Raw genomic sequence first — 18247 nt, forward strand, 5'->3', positions numbered from 1 at the left:
CCAGTGGTACAGTACATTATTAGAGATTGGTTGATAACACAACACACTGTTTGAAAGAACCCTGTTTTTATATTGGTTTTGACAGAGTAGTGATGTGTGCAGTGATGTAATTTACTTAAAAGGAATATATTTTTAATTGCTGCATTTTCCTGCTGTTGGATGATCTTTTCATTTCAAAGCAAGTCACACACTTATGAATCATACACTCTTAATGTTAAGATATTATAACATGCTGCAGTATATCACACTAATGTAACAGTTTAACCTGAATGTTATTGACAATATTGGCACCTTGTTCATTATAGGTGCCCTGTGGAGTGTCTGGTTTGTAGCAATGCTACAGAGTCATTTTTTAATGGGCAGGTTTCCATTTTGTCTTGGGTATACACACAAGGACACGCATGCATGCTTGTTAGTGATGCGATACACAGTCCTACTGTTGATTTCACACTGTTCTATAGATACAGGTGCTAAGAAATGTGCCGGCAATAGTGAAGAAGTCATCTGCAAGCTAGTAAACATAAATGTAAGCAATGCATATTAATGCTTTAAAACATAGGTTTTGCAGATGTTTGATGAAGAAGGAAATACATTCAACATTTTAGTTGAATTTACACGTTAGATGTCAAGAATACACAAAATGTGTTTGGATGACTAAGAATAAGTTAGAGTAGTCATGTGCAGGGAACAATGATATATTTTAAAATAATAATCTTTATTTTATGAAAGTGTAAAATAAAATTCCACACAAAATAGCAAGTTGGCTGACAGTAATACATGAAGAGTCACATGCACACTATCTAACAACAACCACATCAGATTAACAGGGAAAAACAGCACATAAACTACTGCAAGACAAGCTCACAATCTATACACTGGGCAGTGTGCTCAATAGTGCTGACAGAGTTATCTAACAAACTAAAAAGGAGACAATTAAATAAAAATAAACCACATTTTTAAAAAATACATAAAACGCCAAGGCAGTGGCTCACTAGCAGCTGTACAGCAGATCCTCTGATTTTCCCCAACTACCCTCATACACAAACACTAAACAAGCTCTCGGAAAGGCGGTCCATTATCAGCCCCCCACTACACCAAGGCAAGACGCCTCCCAGACACTGGGAATGGAGCAGGAACATCTGCAGTCCCAGTCAGCATGCCACTGCTATCACACACCAGAATACCGAACTTATCCACATGCAACTAAACTCAATTTACTCTCATGATTGGTGTGTTTAACGAGCTGCATGCAGTGTGCCAGCCTTTTGTGGAGAAAACAAAGCCCTGAATGAAACCCGCAGCTTGCCGACAGGTGCTTATCACCCAATCATTGTCAGTGCATCAACTCCAGCCAGACCAACTGCCACCACCACCACCTGGCTACACTATCTTAAAAGGATGTTACCACTTTGTCTCTTTCACACACAAACAAACATACAAATAGAAGACAAAATTGATTTAAACATTGTCCAGGAACAGAAAACACTATAAAACAAAACAAATTTTAGGACGTTCAGATGTCAGAACTAGCAGAGTCATTTTCTTAGCTGTATTACATATTTTATAAAAGTTACTTATGCAGCCAGAAATCAACATGAAAATTGTTCTGAGACTCAACAATAGGTTTTTTCTGGTAACTTACTCGGTCTTCCATGAACATAACCAGTATGAAACCCCAAATCCCAAAATACCCTCCATGGGTGGAATGATTTACAAAAGTAATGTTTTAGAAGCTAGTGAAGTCTTAGGTACTGCAATCATGGTTTGGCATATATTTGGAAATTTTTGACAGCCCACATTGTGACAAAAAATCATCTGTGCCTGCTGGTTGCATTCATCCTTGGAAAAGATTCAGTCCATCTTCCCACTGGCAAATCCACAGTAATTTCTCATGAATTGTTAATACACAAACTTTATCAAAAACCTTATTTACATGTTATATTTTAATTGATATGGCTGTGTTCTATTTTTTTTCAATCACTGAAAAAAGTTATTTTACACAAAGGCAGATATTTGGCATTATTGCTTATTATTTTGTTTGTATTTATAAAGCTTTCAGAAAGACTGAATACAAGAAAACAGTTGGAAGAAGACATTTAACAGAGGGAGCACTAGTCTTTGCTAAAACACTACTGATCAGGTTGCAGTTTAGGCAACATTTTCTGATCTGTTTTCATAAGAGATGTCAATCTCAGTTTTTGGACTAACTGCTAAAATAACTGACAATTGTGGTTATGAAATACATTTCTTTATGACTGCTCATGCGACTGTGGAGAAAACAATCAAAAAACAAGTTTAATAACATGACAAAACTAAAGATGCCATATACATAAAAGCTCCCTAGAGATGTGAAAACATACATAGAGATTATTTGAACTGAGTGTAGAGTACAGTCCTACACATTATTGCACCTTCAGGCTTTCAGTAAAACCTGATGTCTACAGCAATTGTATTGCCTGAAAAAGTAAATACAGTAAACCCAGAGAGAGAGAGAGAGAGAGAGAGAGAGAGAGAGAGAGAGAGAGAGAGAGAGAGAGAGAGAGAGAGAGAGAGAGAGAGAGAGAGAGAGAGAGAGAGAGAGAGAGAGAGAGAGAGAGAGAGAGAGAGAGAGAGGGACAGCGATAACCCATTTGAATTAAATCACATTTTCTAAGCACTGCAGAAAATGCCTGAAAGGAAGACAGGAAAAGCAAGGATACCATGGAGAAAGAGAAGGGGATCGAGATAAAGGTAACACAGGATTACATGGGTGTCACATGTATTATTGAGTCTCGGCTGGGGGAAGTGGAAGCGAGGAGAGCATCTGTTGGTCTGAGTCAACAGCAGTGAGTCCCTGCTACAAGAGTGAATGAGGTTAATTTCTAACAGATACAATGAAGGCAATGAGGAAGAGCTTGCAGGCTGCAAATCAATCATCTCTATGTTTCTCATTTGTATGTGTATGTTTATATAAGCTATGCACACCTAGATGTGTGTAAATGCGTTACTGCTAGTATGCTTGCATATACAGTTTGTGCATGTGTTTGTGCGTGTCTCTGTGTGTGTGTGTGTGTGTGTGTGTGTGTGTGTGTGTGTGTGTGTGTGTGTGTGTGTGTGTGTGTGTGTGTGTGTGTGTGTGTGTGTGTGTGTGTGTGTGTGTGTGTGTGTGTGATTGAGTGAATAGAAAGGCTGGCCCTCACTTTATGTAAAATGTGTGCTATTTTCCATCTTTGTTAATGCACAAATAGATTATCTTTGTGAGGGCCAGAGTTACAGTGACAACCATTTCTGAAACTAACAGAAAGCCAAAACATATGGCTTTACTATAGCACCAGATTCCAGAGGACAAGGCCACAAAAGCTGTTTATAACACGAGGCAGGGCTATAGAGGTTTTATGTTTGAAGATGGACAAGCTCTTTTTCACTGTAATGTCCTCCAGGCAGTATTAAATTATTATAAAGGCTGAAAAGTACTTTCACATTCGGTTCAGATTGATCAGGCTTAAAGGCATTATTCAATGTAATATATTGCAATAGCAGGTTATGTTTTTTAACTTGTGTCCCACCAGTTATGCATGCAAGTGTTATGAGAGTGATTTTACATCAAGATAAAAGAGTCTGCACATGGCACATTTACCTCAACATAGAAAATACTGTCAGAGTCATGTAGCAAAGATTTTTAATGTCTTTCTAAAACAGCACAAATTCAATTCTCTGCAGTTTCTCAGATCTGTGCCAGATCTGTTAATCCAACCATAATCTTGCAGGATGTACTTTGCTGTTTCAACAGCTTTTTCTCTTTCAGCAAAGAGTTGCTTGTACGTGTTGATGTGAACTTCTTTTTATTTTTTTTTGTCTTTTTGGTGTTACTGCATAATTGTTAAACTTATTTCTCTCTTTCTTTCTAGGTGGAGAGGTGCCCTACACCACTCTGGCAACAAGGATGATGATGGGTGTTTGGTGGATGTTTGCTCTTATTGTCATCTCCTCATATACTGCCAATCTAGCAGCCTTTCTTACCATCACACGCATAGAGAACTCTATACAGTAAGTATCCAGTAAATTTTAATCTTTTTTTTTTCTCAAAATGTTTCTGAATTAAACATCAAAATACATTGTTAATCCAGGTACTCTTAATCCAGCATTTTTTTTTACTTATTAGCTGTATCAGTGAATCAATAAACTCAATTGCTGTTGATTTCTTCCTGTGAGCTGACATGCAAACTATCTTGGTACAGTACATTTCTGCTGCCAGTCAGCCTAGTGAAGGCTGCTGTCCTCTCAGCTTCGCAATAGCTGCAGTTGACAGACGGCTGCTTCTGTGGACAGAAACACTGAATATAGATTGAATGAGAAGTTGGAAGGCTGCATAGAGACAGAGAGTGTGAATGGACAATTGTGTTCACTAGATAACTTTTTATCCCCCGCTGGTGACGAGGTGTGAGAGGATCAGAATTGACTCTACAGCTGATGCAACAGTCTGGATTCCGCCATACATCTCTTTTGCTCATTGCCTTGTGCAATGCAAAACCATGAATTTAGGGGGCAGAGCTTCTGAAGGAACACAATGGGAGCGGTGTAGTTGTCTAGTTGTGTAGTTGAAATATCACAACTTATGTTATGTTTAAGAAAAGATCATAGTTTGAGCTAACATACACATTTTGTTAAGGTTAGTGGACATTTGTCCTGATGCCTATAATAATGACCATGTATTTAAGTTGATGGGACACTCATGGTCATGGTTAACTCTCTGAAACATAGACATTTATGTTTGGATACAAGAATTGAAATCCTCCAACTATTACATATCACTATTTTTTATGATATGGAGTTATAGTGTTAAGTTGTGCTCCACATCTACACAGATGCACAAGCCCCATGACACAAAGGTGTGCATGCAATTATGCACACAAACGCACACACACGGTCGCTCACACAATTCACCAAACAGTGTTTGTATAGTTATGCGGACATGACAGATAGCTTCTAACACACAGAGACCCACTGCAGTTGTCTTTATTGTGCTTGATTGTTACCCAGTGTGGAAATCCATTCTATCAGGCAGGTGTAATGAAGAGGGCAACACACACACACACACACACACACACACACACACACACACACACACACACACACACACACACACACACACACACACACACACACACACACACACTCATTTCCCTATCCTTTCCTTCCTCTTAATCATTTCTTCCTTCCTCCTTCTTCACCTCATCATAGGATAGTAATTTCATGTCAGCCTCAAGTTTGGATCTATCATTGTGCGCGTGTGCGTGTGTGTGTGTGTGTGTGTGTGTGTGTGTGTGTGTGTGTGTGTGTGTGTGTGTGTGTGTGTGTGTGTGTGTGTGTGTCCACTGATAAAGATAGAGAAGATAAGGAGAAACTTAGAGATCCAATGAGGCAAAGTGATGAAGAAAATGAGAAGAAGAGAAGGTGTTTTTGCATGTTCCTGTCAGGATAGGGGCAGAGAATGTCTTATGGCAACTGGCAAAGTCCTCTCCTCTCATTTTACTTTCCCACATTCACACGCACACACACATACACACACACTTATGCACACTAACGCACATTATTTCCCTAAGCTCCCTGCCCTCTGTATCTATCTTTGTGGTAATATGTTTGCTGCTACTCTCCTGGTGGCAATAGGAAACGCTCATCTCTCACTGGACTAATCAGCATGCCGAAGCATCCGCTATGCCCGGCAGTGCCACAGTTAATTGTGCTTGGCTTTGGAATAAACAGCATTTATTTCTCAAGATCTCATCACTAGCTGTCTCTTAATTTGTTTCTGTCAGTTTACTTTTATCTTTTTTTTCTCTGCTTTCTCTATATGGCAAACCTCCCTCCTTTTGTCTTTCCTTTAATTTTGTCTCTACTCTTTCCTCCCGTCCCTTCTTCACATCTTTTTATTATGTTTTATCTATTCCAAGTACTTTTGTCCAGTCTTTTGGAAAATTTGCAGATAGTTACTTCTCTCATTTCCTTTTGTCTATCCTCCCATTTTCTTCCATTTATTTATTTATTTTTGGCTAAAATGTGCTGTCATTACTTTGCTGCCTCATTCCGCATCCATTGAGCTAATTAAGGATTTCCATAAATTTTAATGCATTATCTTTAATTTGTTGACTCTTCTGAGGTCATTAGTGGCATAATTACCACCTAAAAAGCAACACCCACATGGCCTTGGGCTTCCAAAGGTGGGTGTTGGGATGAGTGGTGAGAGGAAATGTACCCAAAGTAAACGGAGAAAAAAGGGGACTGTGATGTTGTGATTAGCGTGCACTTTTATCTGATAAATACTTGATTAACATATTACACAGACTGAATGAGAGTGAATGCATTTGTGAGTGAGTGATTGAGAGAATGAATTAGTTAAGTATGGAAAAAAGCAAGCAAGTGAATGCACCGGCAGGAAAGGAAGAGGAGGCGGGGTAAGAATGGACGCACTGCTCTTCTTAGTGTCTCCGTGAACCATCAGTACAGACAGGGTTTTTAAGTATTAATGTCCTTTTTTCATCCTGGAAATGAAATAACAAGTGAGCGTTCAGAACCCTCTCTGGACTATTTCACGCTTGGATGTTTTCCCTCAATTTTAGTGTGAATCCTTTAGGAGAACAGCGAGCAATGGCATTGGATAGTGGCAAAGAGAAGGAGCAAGAGGAAAACAGAAACAGACAAAACTGTATAAGGATTATAAAGTGGAAATAAAGAGAAGGGTGTACTTGGAAGAGTAGATTAGGCAGATTAAGAGGAAAAAGGGGAGGAGAGAGGCAGAGGTTAGGAGCTAGAGAAGTGAACTAAGAGAGGGTAGAGATAATAAGAGTGAAAGAAGCATGGAGAAACTGAGAGAGGGGAAGGATTTCGGTCGTGACGGTGAGTCAGAATTAGAAATGGCTTTTTGAGGGGTAAAAAGTGCGAAAAGAGGCGGCACCTGTTAAAATAGAAAAGAGGTGAAGCAGAAGAATTGGTTGGGATAGGAAGATGGAAAGACGGACGGAATGTTTGAGGATAAAAACTTCTTGGCCCAATCTCACATAGCAGATGTCATATTTTATGGTTGCTAAAGATTGCCAAAGAAGTCAACCAGATGTTTGTATGTGCATGTATGTTTGTGCATGTATATGTGTGTGTGTGTTAGCCTCATAGCAGTTGGTGACGCTTTTGTATGTGTGAATGCATGTCTGTTGCATCCTAGCGGTCAGCTAAGAAGAGGGGTGGACCTCCCAACTCTCAAAAAAGTTGAAAGGTAACATTGGTTATAGTAATAGTAAGTTTAAGAAAAGGCAACTAGCAACCAGGCACATTTTTATTTGTTTAAAAATGTACTCCCGAATTGCACATTCTGCCTCCAATCAACTGGTCTTGAGTCTGGTTTGTGTCCCTGAAAGTCACTTAAGTCATACCCATTTTACATAAAGTGAGGCCCAGCCTTTCTATTCACTCAATCACACACACACACACACACACACACACACACACACACACACACACACACACACCCCCACACACACACACACACACACACACACACACACACACACACACATACACATACACACACTTAAACGTTTACTTGCCCATTGAGCTGCTTAGGGTGAATATAATTGGTTGTTAAAAGAGCTAGCATACACACAGGACAGAATGTGTGTGTGTGCACACACCAATGTGTCATACAGAACATTAACAAAAAAACAATTAAGCCTATAGTTCATATATGCTTATCGCCATGAGAGAACACACACACCAAGCAATCAATCAGAGTTATGGACCTCTATAAATGAGGACAGGCGCTGGCCATGTTTTCACTGAAATGAAAATGTCTCATCCACCTCTTCTGCTCTCTTCCTTTCTGTCCATGTCTCCTTCTCCTAAGCTGTAAAATAAGAAAATAATCCCTTTGTATTTTCATAGAAAAAAGGAATTATACTACAGTAGTGCACAACTCATTTGCAGAATGCCCTATTTTGGAGATATTAAACACACACCATGTAATTACTCCCCAATATTTTCAGTTTTTGATTTTGCTTTTATTGGCAAATTTGGGAGCATATATTTAGGTTGAGCTTTAAGCTAACTTTCCTAAAACACACGCAAATCAAATGTATTTTAACAGAAGCTATGGTATAGGTTCAGTCACTGTGGATATAGTAGACATTTATGTTGTTTCATCATTAACCAACTTCTTTTCTCATCAGCTTAATGAATAATCAATTTGTAAATCCTTTTGAATCTGTATTTTGTGTGTGTGTCAGTGAAATCTAATCTCAAATTTAAGGATTCCCCAGACATGCCATATTTCTCTCTCTTGCACACATTCACATACCATAAAATAACAAGCTTAGAGTTACAGTGGAACCAGTTCACACAAGGGAATTCTGGTCAAAGAGTGTGCTGACAGGACTACATATTCTTGTGGGAGTTGGGGGGGGGGGGGGGCAGATTATCGAGGCCAAAGATTAATTGATGGTAATAAAATATTCATGTTAACACCAAAGTTCATTAAAATTTTCAAAGCAGTTTTTTAAAGTGGGTTTGAGAGATAGTTGAGGAGGGCATGAGAGAGAGAGGAACCGCAAGAGCTGTGACCTTCCATAAAACATGTACATGTGTTAGCATGTATTTTATGGCTTTGTGAGTGAGAATCTTTGTAATAATACAAACAATATGTACTTATTTATTTTGTCATTTATTTTACCAGGATGTTCCGTTGAGATAAAAAATATATTTTACAAGAGAGACTTGGCCAAGGTAGCAGCCATACAAAATAACAATATATTAAAATGAAACATATACAACATGATGTGTAAAAATTCACAATAGAACAGAACAGAAGCTATTCAAATACAGTGGCCTCAAACAACTATATGCCTCCACCACCACATTCTTTCTTAAATCATTAATCAATCAGGATTCAAGGATGCTAGCCAGGAAATCAGACGGTAGTTAATCAATTTTAAGGGTGTCTCCAAATTTAAGTAAGGGGAGAACATAAGCAGCTTTCCAGATTTTAGTTATTGAGTTGGCCAAAAGGCTCAAATTAAAAATATGAGCAGTGGGCTCAGCAATAATACCTGCCTCCACCTTTAAGAGATAATGGTCTAGATCTTGACTTGCTGACTTTTCAATGTCTTTCAGAGCTTTACAGACTTAAGTAACCAAACTAAGTTTAAAATCAAACAAATACAGATTTCCATCGGTTGCAGTAGTGACAGAACAAGAGACAGATATATTTAAGTTGTCAAATACAGAACCAGCACAGATAAAGTGCACGTTAAATGAACTTACCATGGCAGCTTTGTCCTTTTATTTCATCTAAGCCAATACTCTAATGTGTTAAGGGAGGCTTGAAGTAACATAAGTACCTGACAAGGATTTAATTAATTTCCATAATTTTGAGGGGTTATTTAGGTTCTCTGTAACTGACTTTAGATAAAGCTCTGATTTGGAATTCCTTATTAAGGTGCACTTGTTCCTTAGGGCTCTAAATGTAGTCTAGTCAGCAGAGGAGTTTGAAAATGTAGCTTTTGCCCAAGATTTATTTCTTTAACAAATTAGCTCTGAAGACTGTCTGAAAACCTGGGATTGTCCCTACAGCTGACCCCTTAATTGGAACATGTTCATTAGAGATAGACAGGAAAATTGAGTGAAAAATATTCACATGCCAGTTTAACATCCAGAATTTAAGTGCTAAGATCACTGTAATAAATATCATGCAGGAAAGTATTTTCTCCAAAGCTATTAAAATAGCTTTTAAAAAGGAAACCAAGTTTTACCTTGGGGATTTTTGTAAACCTGACACAAGCAATTGCACGATGCTCGTTAACATCATTGCAAATTGTGCCAGTGTGTATTTGTGAGATGTAATTATAATTAAGTCAAGCAAGATTTTTTTAGACTAATTTTGTGCTATAGGATTTGGTTTCAACATTTAATCATTTAATTAATGTAAAATATATTTGAAATTGATTTGAAAGCATCCTTTTAGGCAGACGGGAGGTCTGTAGCAGCCAACCACAGAGATACGAGTCCTTTGATACACGCACTTTGATGGCCAAAACCTTAAACTCAAGTTAAGTGATTGACAGAGTTACAGAGCTAATGAACTTGGATTTAACATACATGGCAACTCTGCCTCCTTTACCCATGAAATCAGTTTTACAGACTTTATAACCATCAATTAAAAAATAAGTCATCAGTTACCAACTACACATTTTGGATAGAACCACATGTCAGCATGTATTGTATTTGCGCAGTTCTTGATCATGTCTGTTTTAAGGACAAGGCTTCGAACATTTAAATGTAATGTAAGACCAAGGCCTACTTCTACTTTTGAAATCTGAGGGACTGGGTAAACATTGCGCAGACAATCAATAAAAGTATAACTATACATTGCAATTTTAGTTTGACACAAAATTATTTATCAGGACCGTCATTATCTACAAACTTTGAGAAAGACTCCTCTGAGGTAATAAAATAGTAATTTTAGTAGTAAAAAAAATAGGATTTTGTTGACTTGCACTGAGTGGTAAATCTTCACTTGGTGCAGTGGACTGATTGATGATATAATTTAAAAATTATTGTCGGAGAAGTTGAGAGTTGTCTGGAGTATAACAAGATAAATTCACTCTCCCTGTTACACCCATTTAGTTCATTCATTCCAGGGTTGCACTAAATAAGCATCAGGAATATAAAAGGATACATGATGCCAACTTAAATGCTGTTTTGTTGAGGACAGACCAGGTAGCAATGTGGGGTCTTAAACTTACATTCTTGCACACTGTTAAATCTGCTTTGTACAGTAGGTGTATTGAAAATGGATTAATGACGTAAGATATTATACACTTGTTGTTCTTCATTAAGCAGGACACGTTGAGTGTTTTTTTCGTGCATGTTTTGTTTCTCAAATGTGTGTCTCTCAAATCAATGGGTGGTATGTAGCAGCCATTTAACAAACAAACAGTAATTAGTTCCTGTAATGGTTCTCCATTACATATCTCAGCGGCCAAACTGTTTGAGAGGCAACGCAAGCACTGTTGCATTATAATTAACAATAGCTTGTATATTCCCCCAGAGGTGGCAATTTATGGGTAAGGGGTACAGTGGGAGCGAAAGGCATAATAAGGGAGAGAGAGAAAGTGAGAGAAGTAAAAAGTAGTACAAAACAGACTGACATGTTGCTGTTTTTTTCATTTTCTTTTCTTTGTTCATATTTCTTTTTTTAGTGCAGTTGTACAGTAGTTTTATTCTTGGGCCACCTTGTTCAACACTCTGAACTGAGTGAGTGCTGTTTTCAAACTGTCCGTGCGTGATATCCAGTTTGGTTACGACTGAGTTGGTGGTGTCTAGTAGATGGATATGTAACGTGCAGTTTGGGTGGGGTTTTGAATGAAAGTGCTCTCCATATAGGCTAGCACACAACCATTAGCATGTTATGTCTAAGTGGTGCACTGCCAAAGCCTTACAGGTTGAACTCGTGCTCTAGGATTATTGTTCCGCATATCAGACTAGGTGGATTGTTAAACTATTTTGACACTAATTGTTTGGGTCACTGAGCATATTTTTGTATGACTGTATGTACCAAACTATAGTGTCTATATCATGATGGTTTCCTACTCAAAGGGCCTGATTTACTAAAGGTCTGCGTGTGTAAAAACGTGTGCAAACTTGACATCACCCGCAAAAAATGTGCAAGCTGATCTACTAACGCAACGCACTGAGGTTTGCGTCTTTCAAATGTGCAAGATAGTACGCGCTGTCCATTTAGTACGTTTGCCATAATGAATATCTAATATGGGGCGTTTCAACCCCAGTGCACAAAATACATGGAGGAGAAAATGCAAATATGTTATTTAGCACGCGCATTGTGATTTACCAAACCTGAAGGTATTATTTCTGAACCTAACTGCGTCTATAAATAATACCTTTGAAGGGCAGGTATTAACCGGCTGCGCACTGCGCACAGATGACTTTTGTCACTGTGGAGAGGAGGAGACGGAGGCACAATGACAGAATATGCACAGGACAGATTTTTTCCACCCGTGTTAATATTTTTGGAGTGGAATATGTTGGTTTTACTAACAGCATTGACTTTTTCACAAATAGTCTCCCATATGTCGGTTTTTCTGGTAATATTTGTTTTTGTTATAACTCAATATATTTGTTAACCTCTTCCACTAGAACCTGATATCATTTCATTTTGCTCTCCATTAAGACACGCAAAACCCTCATTTAAATACTGCTGTCTCCACCCTGTTGCACCTGTTTTCATTTACACAGTTATTCTTAGTAGATCACCCGCAAAACGCACGCAAACGAAACACTTAAAATTTAATCAAAAAACTGTACTGTCAAGCCAACCAGTGCATTCTGTAATTTCATGTCGTATTCTGATTCTGTTTGTTGATGTGGGTCGCAGCAGTCACATTTTAGAATTCTGTCTTGAATTTTTGACGTTGCCAGAATTTTGCCTCAAGCTGTCTTTGATTGTCAAAGCTCCAAATGGTTGTCAGTGGACGTGTTTTGCAGTATGATCTAGGTAGTAATGAATAAATATTCACTCACCATGTTTGCTTGTGCAACCCAGCTGACAAAGAGGAACCACTGCTGGGGATTCAATCAAAGTCAGTCCAGCTGTGGCAGAAGTTTTTTCTTACTTGACATTATTAGTTGTATTATTTTCATTTATCCCAAATGGGCACTTAGAAATAATGGTATAGCTTTTAAAAAATAAGTTGAGATATATACTGTAGAGATTGCAAAATAGTGTGAGTAGGAGGCTAAAACCATTGTGTTGTTGACATCGAACAAACTAGTTCTTTTCAAGCATACCCCGGCCCTTACGTTTACAAACACTCTGACCTCCTTGCTGACAAGACAAGCACGGACAGATCCTGACAGCAATTAGTTGAATTTCATCACTTTCCCAAACTGCCATGGCCTCTACTAAGGGGAGTCTTAACTTACTCCTGCATTGTCTCTCTCTAGGTCTCTTCAGGACTTGTCCAAGCAGACAGAGTTGCCTTACGGTACGGTGCTGGACTCTGCAGTATATGATCAGGTGCGCGCCAAGGCTATGAACCCCTTCGAGAGAGATCCTATGTACTCCCAGATGTGGCGGATGATTAACCGCACTGGAGGTGCTGATAACAATGTTGAGGAGTCAAATGAAGGAATTCGAAAGGTAGGTTTTTATATTTTAATTGTTAATTACAGTAAGTTTTAAGTTTCTAAACAAAGGTTCTTTGACATATGTAAAATGACTCTGCATAGTAAAACAAACATTGGAGTCAAAGGAGTACTGTGGTTTTGAGTTCAAGGGTCCAGGTGCGGAATGGGAGCACACCAAAGCAATGATTTCTTATACAAAAACAATTAAATTCAGGTCATAGATTTCCAGCATTTTAACCTCAGCGTAATTTGATTTTATTGTAAAACCACCTTGAAAGACAGTATAACTTCACTCTCTGAGATTGTCAAATGCAGCGAATGATTTCTGTTTTCAGTCAGCATGGATGACAATTATTATAAAGCATAGATGTCACATGTTTTTGTTTTTAAACTATTGTTAAACATGCATATAATTTTGGCTATCCTTTCTTTATATAATTATTTTGATTTTGCCAATGGTAGTGTTTCAGTTTAATTTGAATTATTACTTATTCTTACTTATTACATTTACTGTTAATGTGACACACAGCATGGCATGGTGCAACATTAGCCGTTAAAACCAGATGAGCCTCAAGCTGTGATCAGACTGTTAGATATGTCCTTTTTCCTGCATCCTTGCTCTTCCAAAGAACAATTTCACTTGAGCTCCTTGCTGCCCAGTATTATGCTGAACCAATCATAAGCCAATTTATTTTTGACAAAGAAATTGTACACTATGTGTACGTGCTGTTGATACTGAATAACATGGGCAGTTGGTAAAAAGAGTTAGGTTGCTTTGCACATAGGGGTGAATCAACCATTATTTGTGATGTAATGATACCCGTAGGGATAAGAGTAAAATCTTTTCTTTCAATAGAAGCCTTCAGTACATTTGTTCTGCTGTTTGTATTTGTGTCCTTAGATCCCAAAAAGTAAGATAGAACTTCATCAGCACAGTAAATGCTGTCAACATCTTGTAATTCTGTATTATAAAAGTGTCAATTAAAATATAAGAGTAATGTGTAATTTGTTAATGTTTAAAATCCTTATGTCTGCAGAAAGATAGATTTATGGATGGATAGATAGATAGATAGATAGATAGATAGATAGATAGATAGATAGATAGATAGATAGATAGATAGATAGATAGATAGATAGATAGATAGATAGATAGATAGATAGATAGATAGATAGATAGATAGATAGATAGATAGATAGATAGATAGATAGATAGATAGATACACTGAGAGCTATTTCAAGGATACTGAGTAATACGAAGGGCTACTTGTTTGATACAAACTTCCTGAATAACATAAAGTTGCATGGTTCATCTTTAATCATAATATTATCAATAATAATAATAAATATTCGTATATGTGAAGATAACATGTTAGTGTCAATGATTACTCACAATAATTATTAACAGTGATTTACCATGGTAGGAAACACAGATTTGTTTAAACATGCAACATTATTTATTTCTGTTAATCTCAATCTGTTTCAACATTTGAAAGTCAGAGTTATCACATCTCTTATATTTTTGTAAATATGTTTCTTGACAGTCTTGACAGTCACACCTGTTATATGTTTGTACAAATGAACACTTCTGTAACATTTTTTTGGAAATCATTAATCCTCACATCTTCAAATCATGTTATGTTTACACTAACCACTACCTTTTTAACAGTTTTGAACCAATCATGAATTTTGTCCCATGTTTGTACAAATTGTCAGTTTATCTCTTTTTTTAAACAATTTTGTTGTCAGGTTTGTCTGGAGGTGAGTTGCTTATGTGAAATAATTCAGGTGTGTTTTCACTCACTTACTAACACTGGAGTACTATTGCATGGAGTACATGCAGGTTAAATACTGATAGCTTTAGCTAGTAGCAGCTGCTACTGCCTATAGGCATACTAAACTAACCTTCACTAAGTTAACACAAAGCAGCCACAACAGCAATGTCTGCAAGAGCAAAACTAGCTTTATGAGAAGCTGCAAGGCATTTTGCCTCAAAAAATATTTATCTATATAGTTGCTGATTGATTTTCTGTCAATTGACTAATCGATTAATCGTTGCAGCTCTAATTTTTGTACTGTTTTTAGCAGGAATAAGTAGTAAACACAAAAAAATGTCAGAAAATAGTTAAAAAGTTACAAAAATTACATTTGCTGTGTCATCAACATTCAACATAGTCTCTCGAAGTCCTATGGGGAAACACACTTTTATTTAATCGCATCTTGATTATTTCAACTCCCTTTTCTTCATCTGCAGCAAAAATCTCTCTCTTCTCTACAATGAATCCAAAATGCAGCCGCCAGGATTTTAACAGATACCAGAAGATGAGAGCACATTACACTTATCCTTTCATCTCTGTGCTGGCTGCCTGTTAGTTATAGAGTTGATATTTTACTTTTACTTTTTTTTTTTTTACTTTTACTTTAAAGTAGATTTTTTTATGTATCACATCTAAATCCTGGAACAGTTTTGGCCCCAAGCTGTATTCCCGACCTTTTAACTCCCCATGTGCCATCATGGGACCTGAGTTCCTCAAATGCTACTCTCCTGGTGTTTCCTAAATCCAGACTAAAAAACAAAGGTGACAGAGCATTTGTCATCAGGGGGCCCAGACTTTGGAACAACCTTCCAGAGGAGATTGGGAGGGCAAAATCTATCTATCAAGATCCTTCTATCTTAACTTTCCCACACCATTTGTTTTATTGTTTTAAATGTTTGTCATTATGTTTTCTACTGTATGTTTTATTGCTTTATTTAATTTACAATTTTAATGATGGTGCTATTGTTTTTATTATTTCACGATTTATGTTGTTTGTTGTTTTTACTCTTTAGGTGCTGTACAAACAAAGCTTATTATTATAGTACACTACAATTTTATACAATGTAATACAATTACTTACAAATACCATACTAATCCCTAATAATTTGGGGATTTCATTGTGATTGTGAGTCCCTTAGGCTGTGGCAGGCAGAAACATATTTAACTGCCAGAGGAGCTGCTGTCCCTTCAACCAGGAGAACTGGCAATTTCTCCTCTGGAGTTAACATTAGGAGGTTTGTTATTTTCTTAGCTATTTCCCCGTATTGGAAGTGTTCTACTCTCACAACGGAGGAGAAAGTGCATCTCTTTGTCAACCTCCCCTGTCAAGCAGTGACTACATACATGATTCCCTCTCTGTATCTTCCAGTTTCTACTGCCAGTGGGTGGTCACTGAGCCTGTAGTTGGTCAGGATCAGTCTCTGCTTTATATCTCTGACAAAATGGAGACAATTTATGTTTTCTGTTTAGGGTCAAATAACAATTTAGTCTCCTTCTGTTTTTTTTGATTCATCTCTTCAATGTTCTCAATATAGATCTTTTGACTGACTCATAATTAGTTTTATTCTGTTGTGTTGGTTTGAATCAGTGCTGTTGACAGCTTGTTGGTTAGCTTCACCATCAGCTGACTGAGGGGGCTGTTTTCATGGTTCAGCTCTTGGGATTTTAGTGCTTTGAATGGAAGTGTGTCCTTCGGACTTGAATTTAGATGTGGTCAAAATGTTATTGTCTGTTCATGTATGTTTAACTGTAGTGGGAAATGTCCCAGTTCTACTCAGCAAGCGTTATTCTGTGTTTCCTTTACACATTTAGAGTTCGACAGATTTCAGTGTGGAGGTCTTCTCTGCTGAGTGGGAACCAGACCTCACTTTCATATAAAGCTATTGGAAAAATGGCATTATTCAATATTTTTGTCCAGATTCTAATTGGAATGTTAATGTTAAATAAGTTGATTTTTAATGCGTACATTGCCTTTCCTGCTTCTTCTTTGAGTGCATTTATTGCCATATTGATAGAGTTGTGTTCTGTGTTCAGATATGTTCTGACCAAGGTAAGTATAATTTTGAATTCAATGTTCAATTAGGGCATTGTTTAAAATAGTTTTTGGTTTCTTTTAAAATGTACATCCAGTGGCAATATTGTTCCAGGGTGGTCAGATTATTGTGAAGACCATCTCTGGTTGGGGATAACAAAATAAGGTTAATCTGCATTAAAGCAGTTATATAGTATTTCTCTCTTTGAGGCCTGGAGCTGTTGAATGGTCCCACTGGTCTGCAAGTTCATTTATATACATGGTGAATAATGTAGGACTTAAACAGCCTCCTTGTTTCACATCGCAACCTTGAGTACTCTGTTCTTCTTTAGTTGTTCATTTTCAAAGCTAACTGGCTGTGCCTGTACATTTGATAAGATCATATAACTAGATAGGATTCATAAGAAAAGTCCTTCATGCAAAATATTTTTTTGTTTTTTATACTCAATAAAACAAGCAAATATATTCCCTCCCTTCTTTTGGACATGCTCATTAAAATGTGTAAGGTGTATACTGTATGATCAGAGGTATGGTAATTTGGAAAAAAGACAATTTGACATTTACTAAATCTACTGAATAAAGGCTAGTAACCTGGAATTCATGATACTATAGAATATTTTTCCAAGGTTGCTGCTGACACAGACACCTCTGTAGTTATTAAGGTCTAATTTATTTCCATTTTTATAGATTGGGACATAAGGAAAACAGCCAGCAGTCAGCACTATGTTGAACAGTTTAATGACTGCATCTTGCAGCTCGGGGGTACTGTTCTTCAGTATTTCATTTTTGATGCAATCCATGTTACACTTTCTTTTAATCAAGAGTCTTCAATATGTTTGTTAGCTCTTTTTATGTAATTGGATAATCTAATGGATTGTTGCTTATTACTGATGGCTGATTCAAGGTTCCCTAATGTTTTAATTTCAGTTTGATTTAGATTCAGATCTTCAGGTGGGACACTTTTATAGAGATCATTTTCCCAAATGTCTACATCTTGCATTACAAATTGTTGTGGCTTTGCAATTTCTAAACTATTCAGTTCCCAGAAATGACCCTGGTGTTTTATCTCCGAAGTATTTTGGCGATATAGTGGAATTTATTCTGTCTAATGTCTATTTATACTATTTTAGAGTTTCAAAGTATTCATGTAGTAGCTTTTTGTCATGTTTGTGTCTGTGTTTGAGCTCTTGAAAGCTGTTTGAAGTGTTTTCTTATTTCTTTACATTCACTGACA

At 37.2% G+C, this 18247-nt stretch overlaps 1 protein-coding gene across 1 annotated transcript in view; it reads left to right on the top strand.

The window, feature by feature from the left end:
• The window catches only part of grid2 (glutamate receptor, ionotropic, delta 2), a 535908-nt gene that overhangs the window by 445902 nt on the left and 71759 nt on the right, over positions 1 to 18247 (top strand). The window contains exons 12-13 of the mRNA XM_062417751.1: positions 3888 to 4026; positions 12985 to 13180. Of these exons, the coding sequence (XP_062273735.1) occupies positions 3888 to 4026; positions 12985 to 13180 (335 nt within the window). The remainder of the gene's footprint in view (positions 1 to 3887; positions 4027 to 12984; positions 13181 to 18247) is intronic.

The sequence above is a fragment of the Scomber scombrus genome, chromosome 4, assembly GCF_963691925.1.
Source record: "Scomber scombrus chromosome 4, fScoSco1.1, whole genome shotgun sequence".
In the NCBI taxonomy this organism is placed as follows: Eukaryota; Metazoa; Chordata; class Actinopteri; order Scombriformes; family Scombridae; genus Scomber; species Scomber scombrus.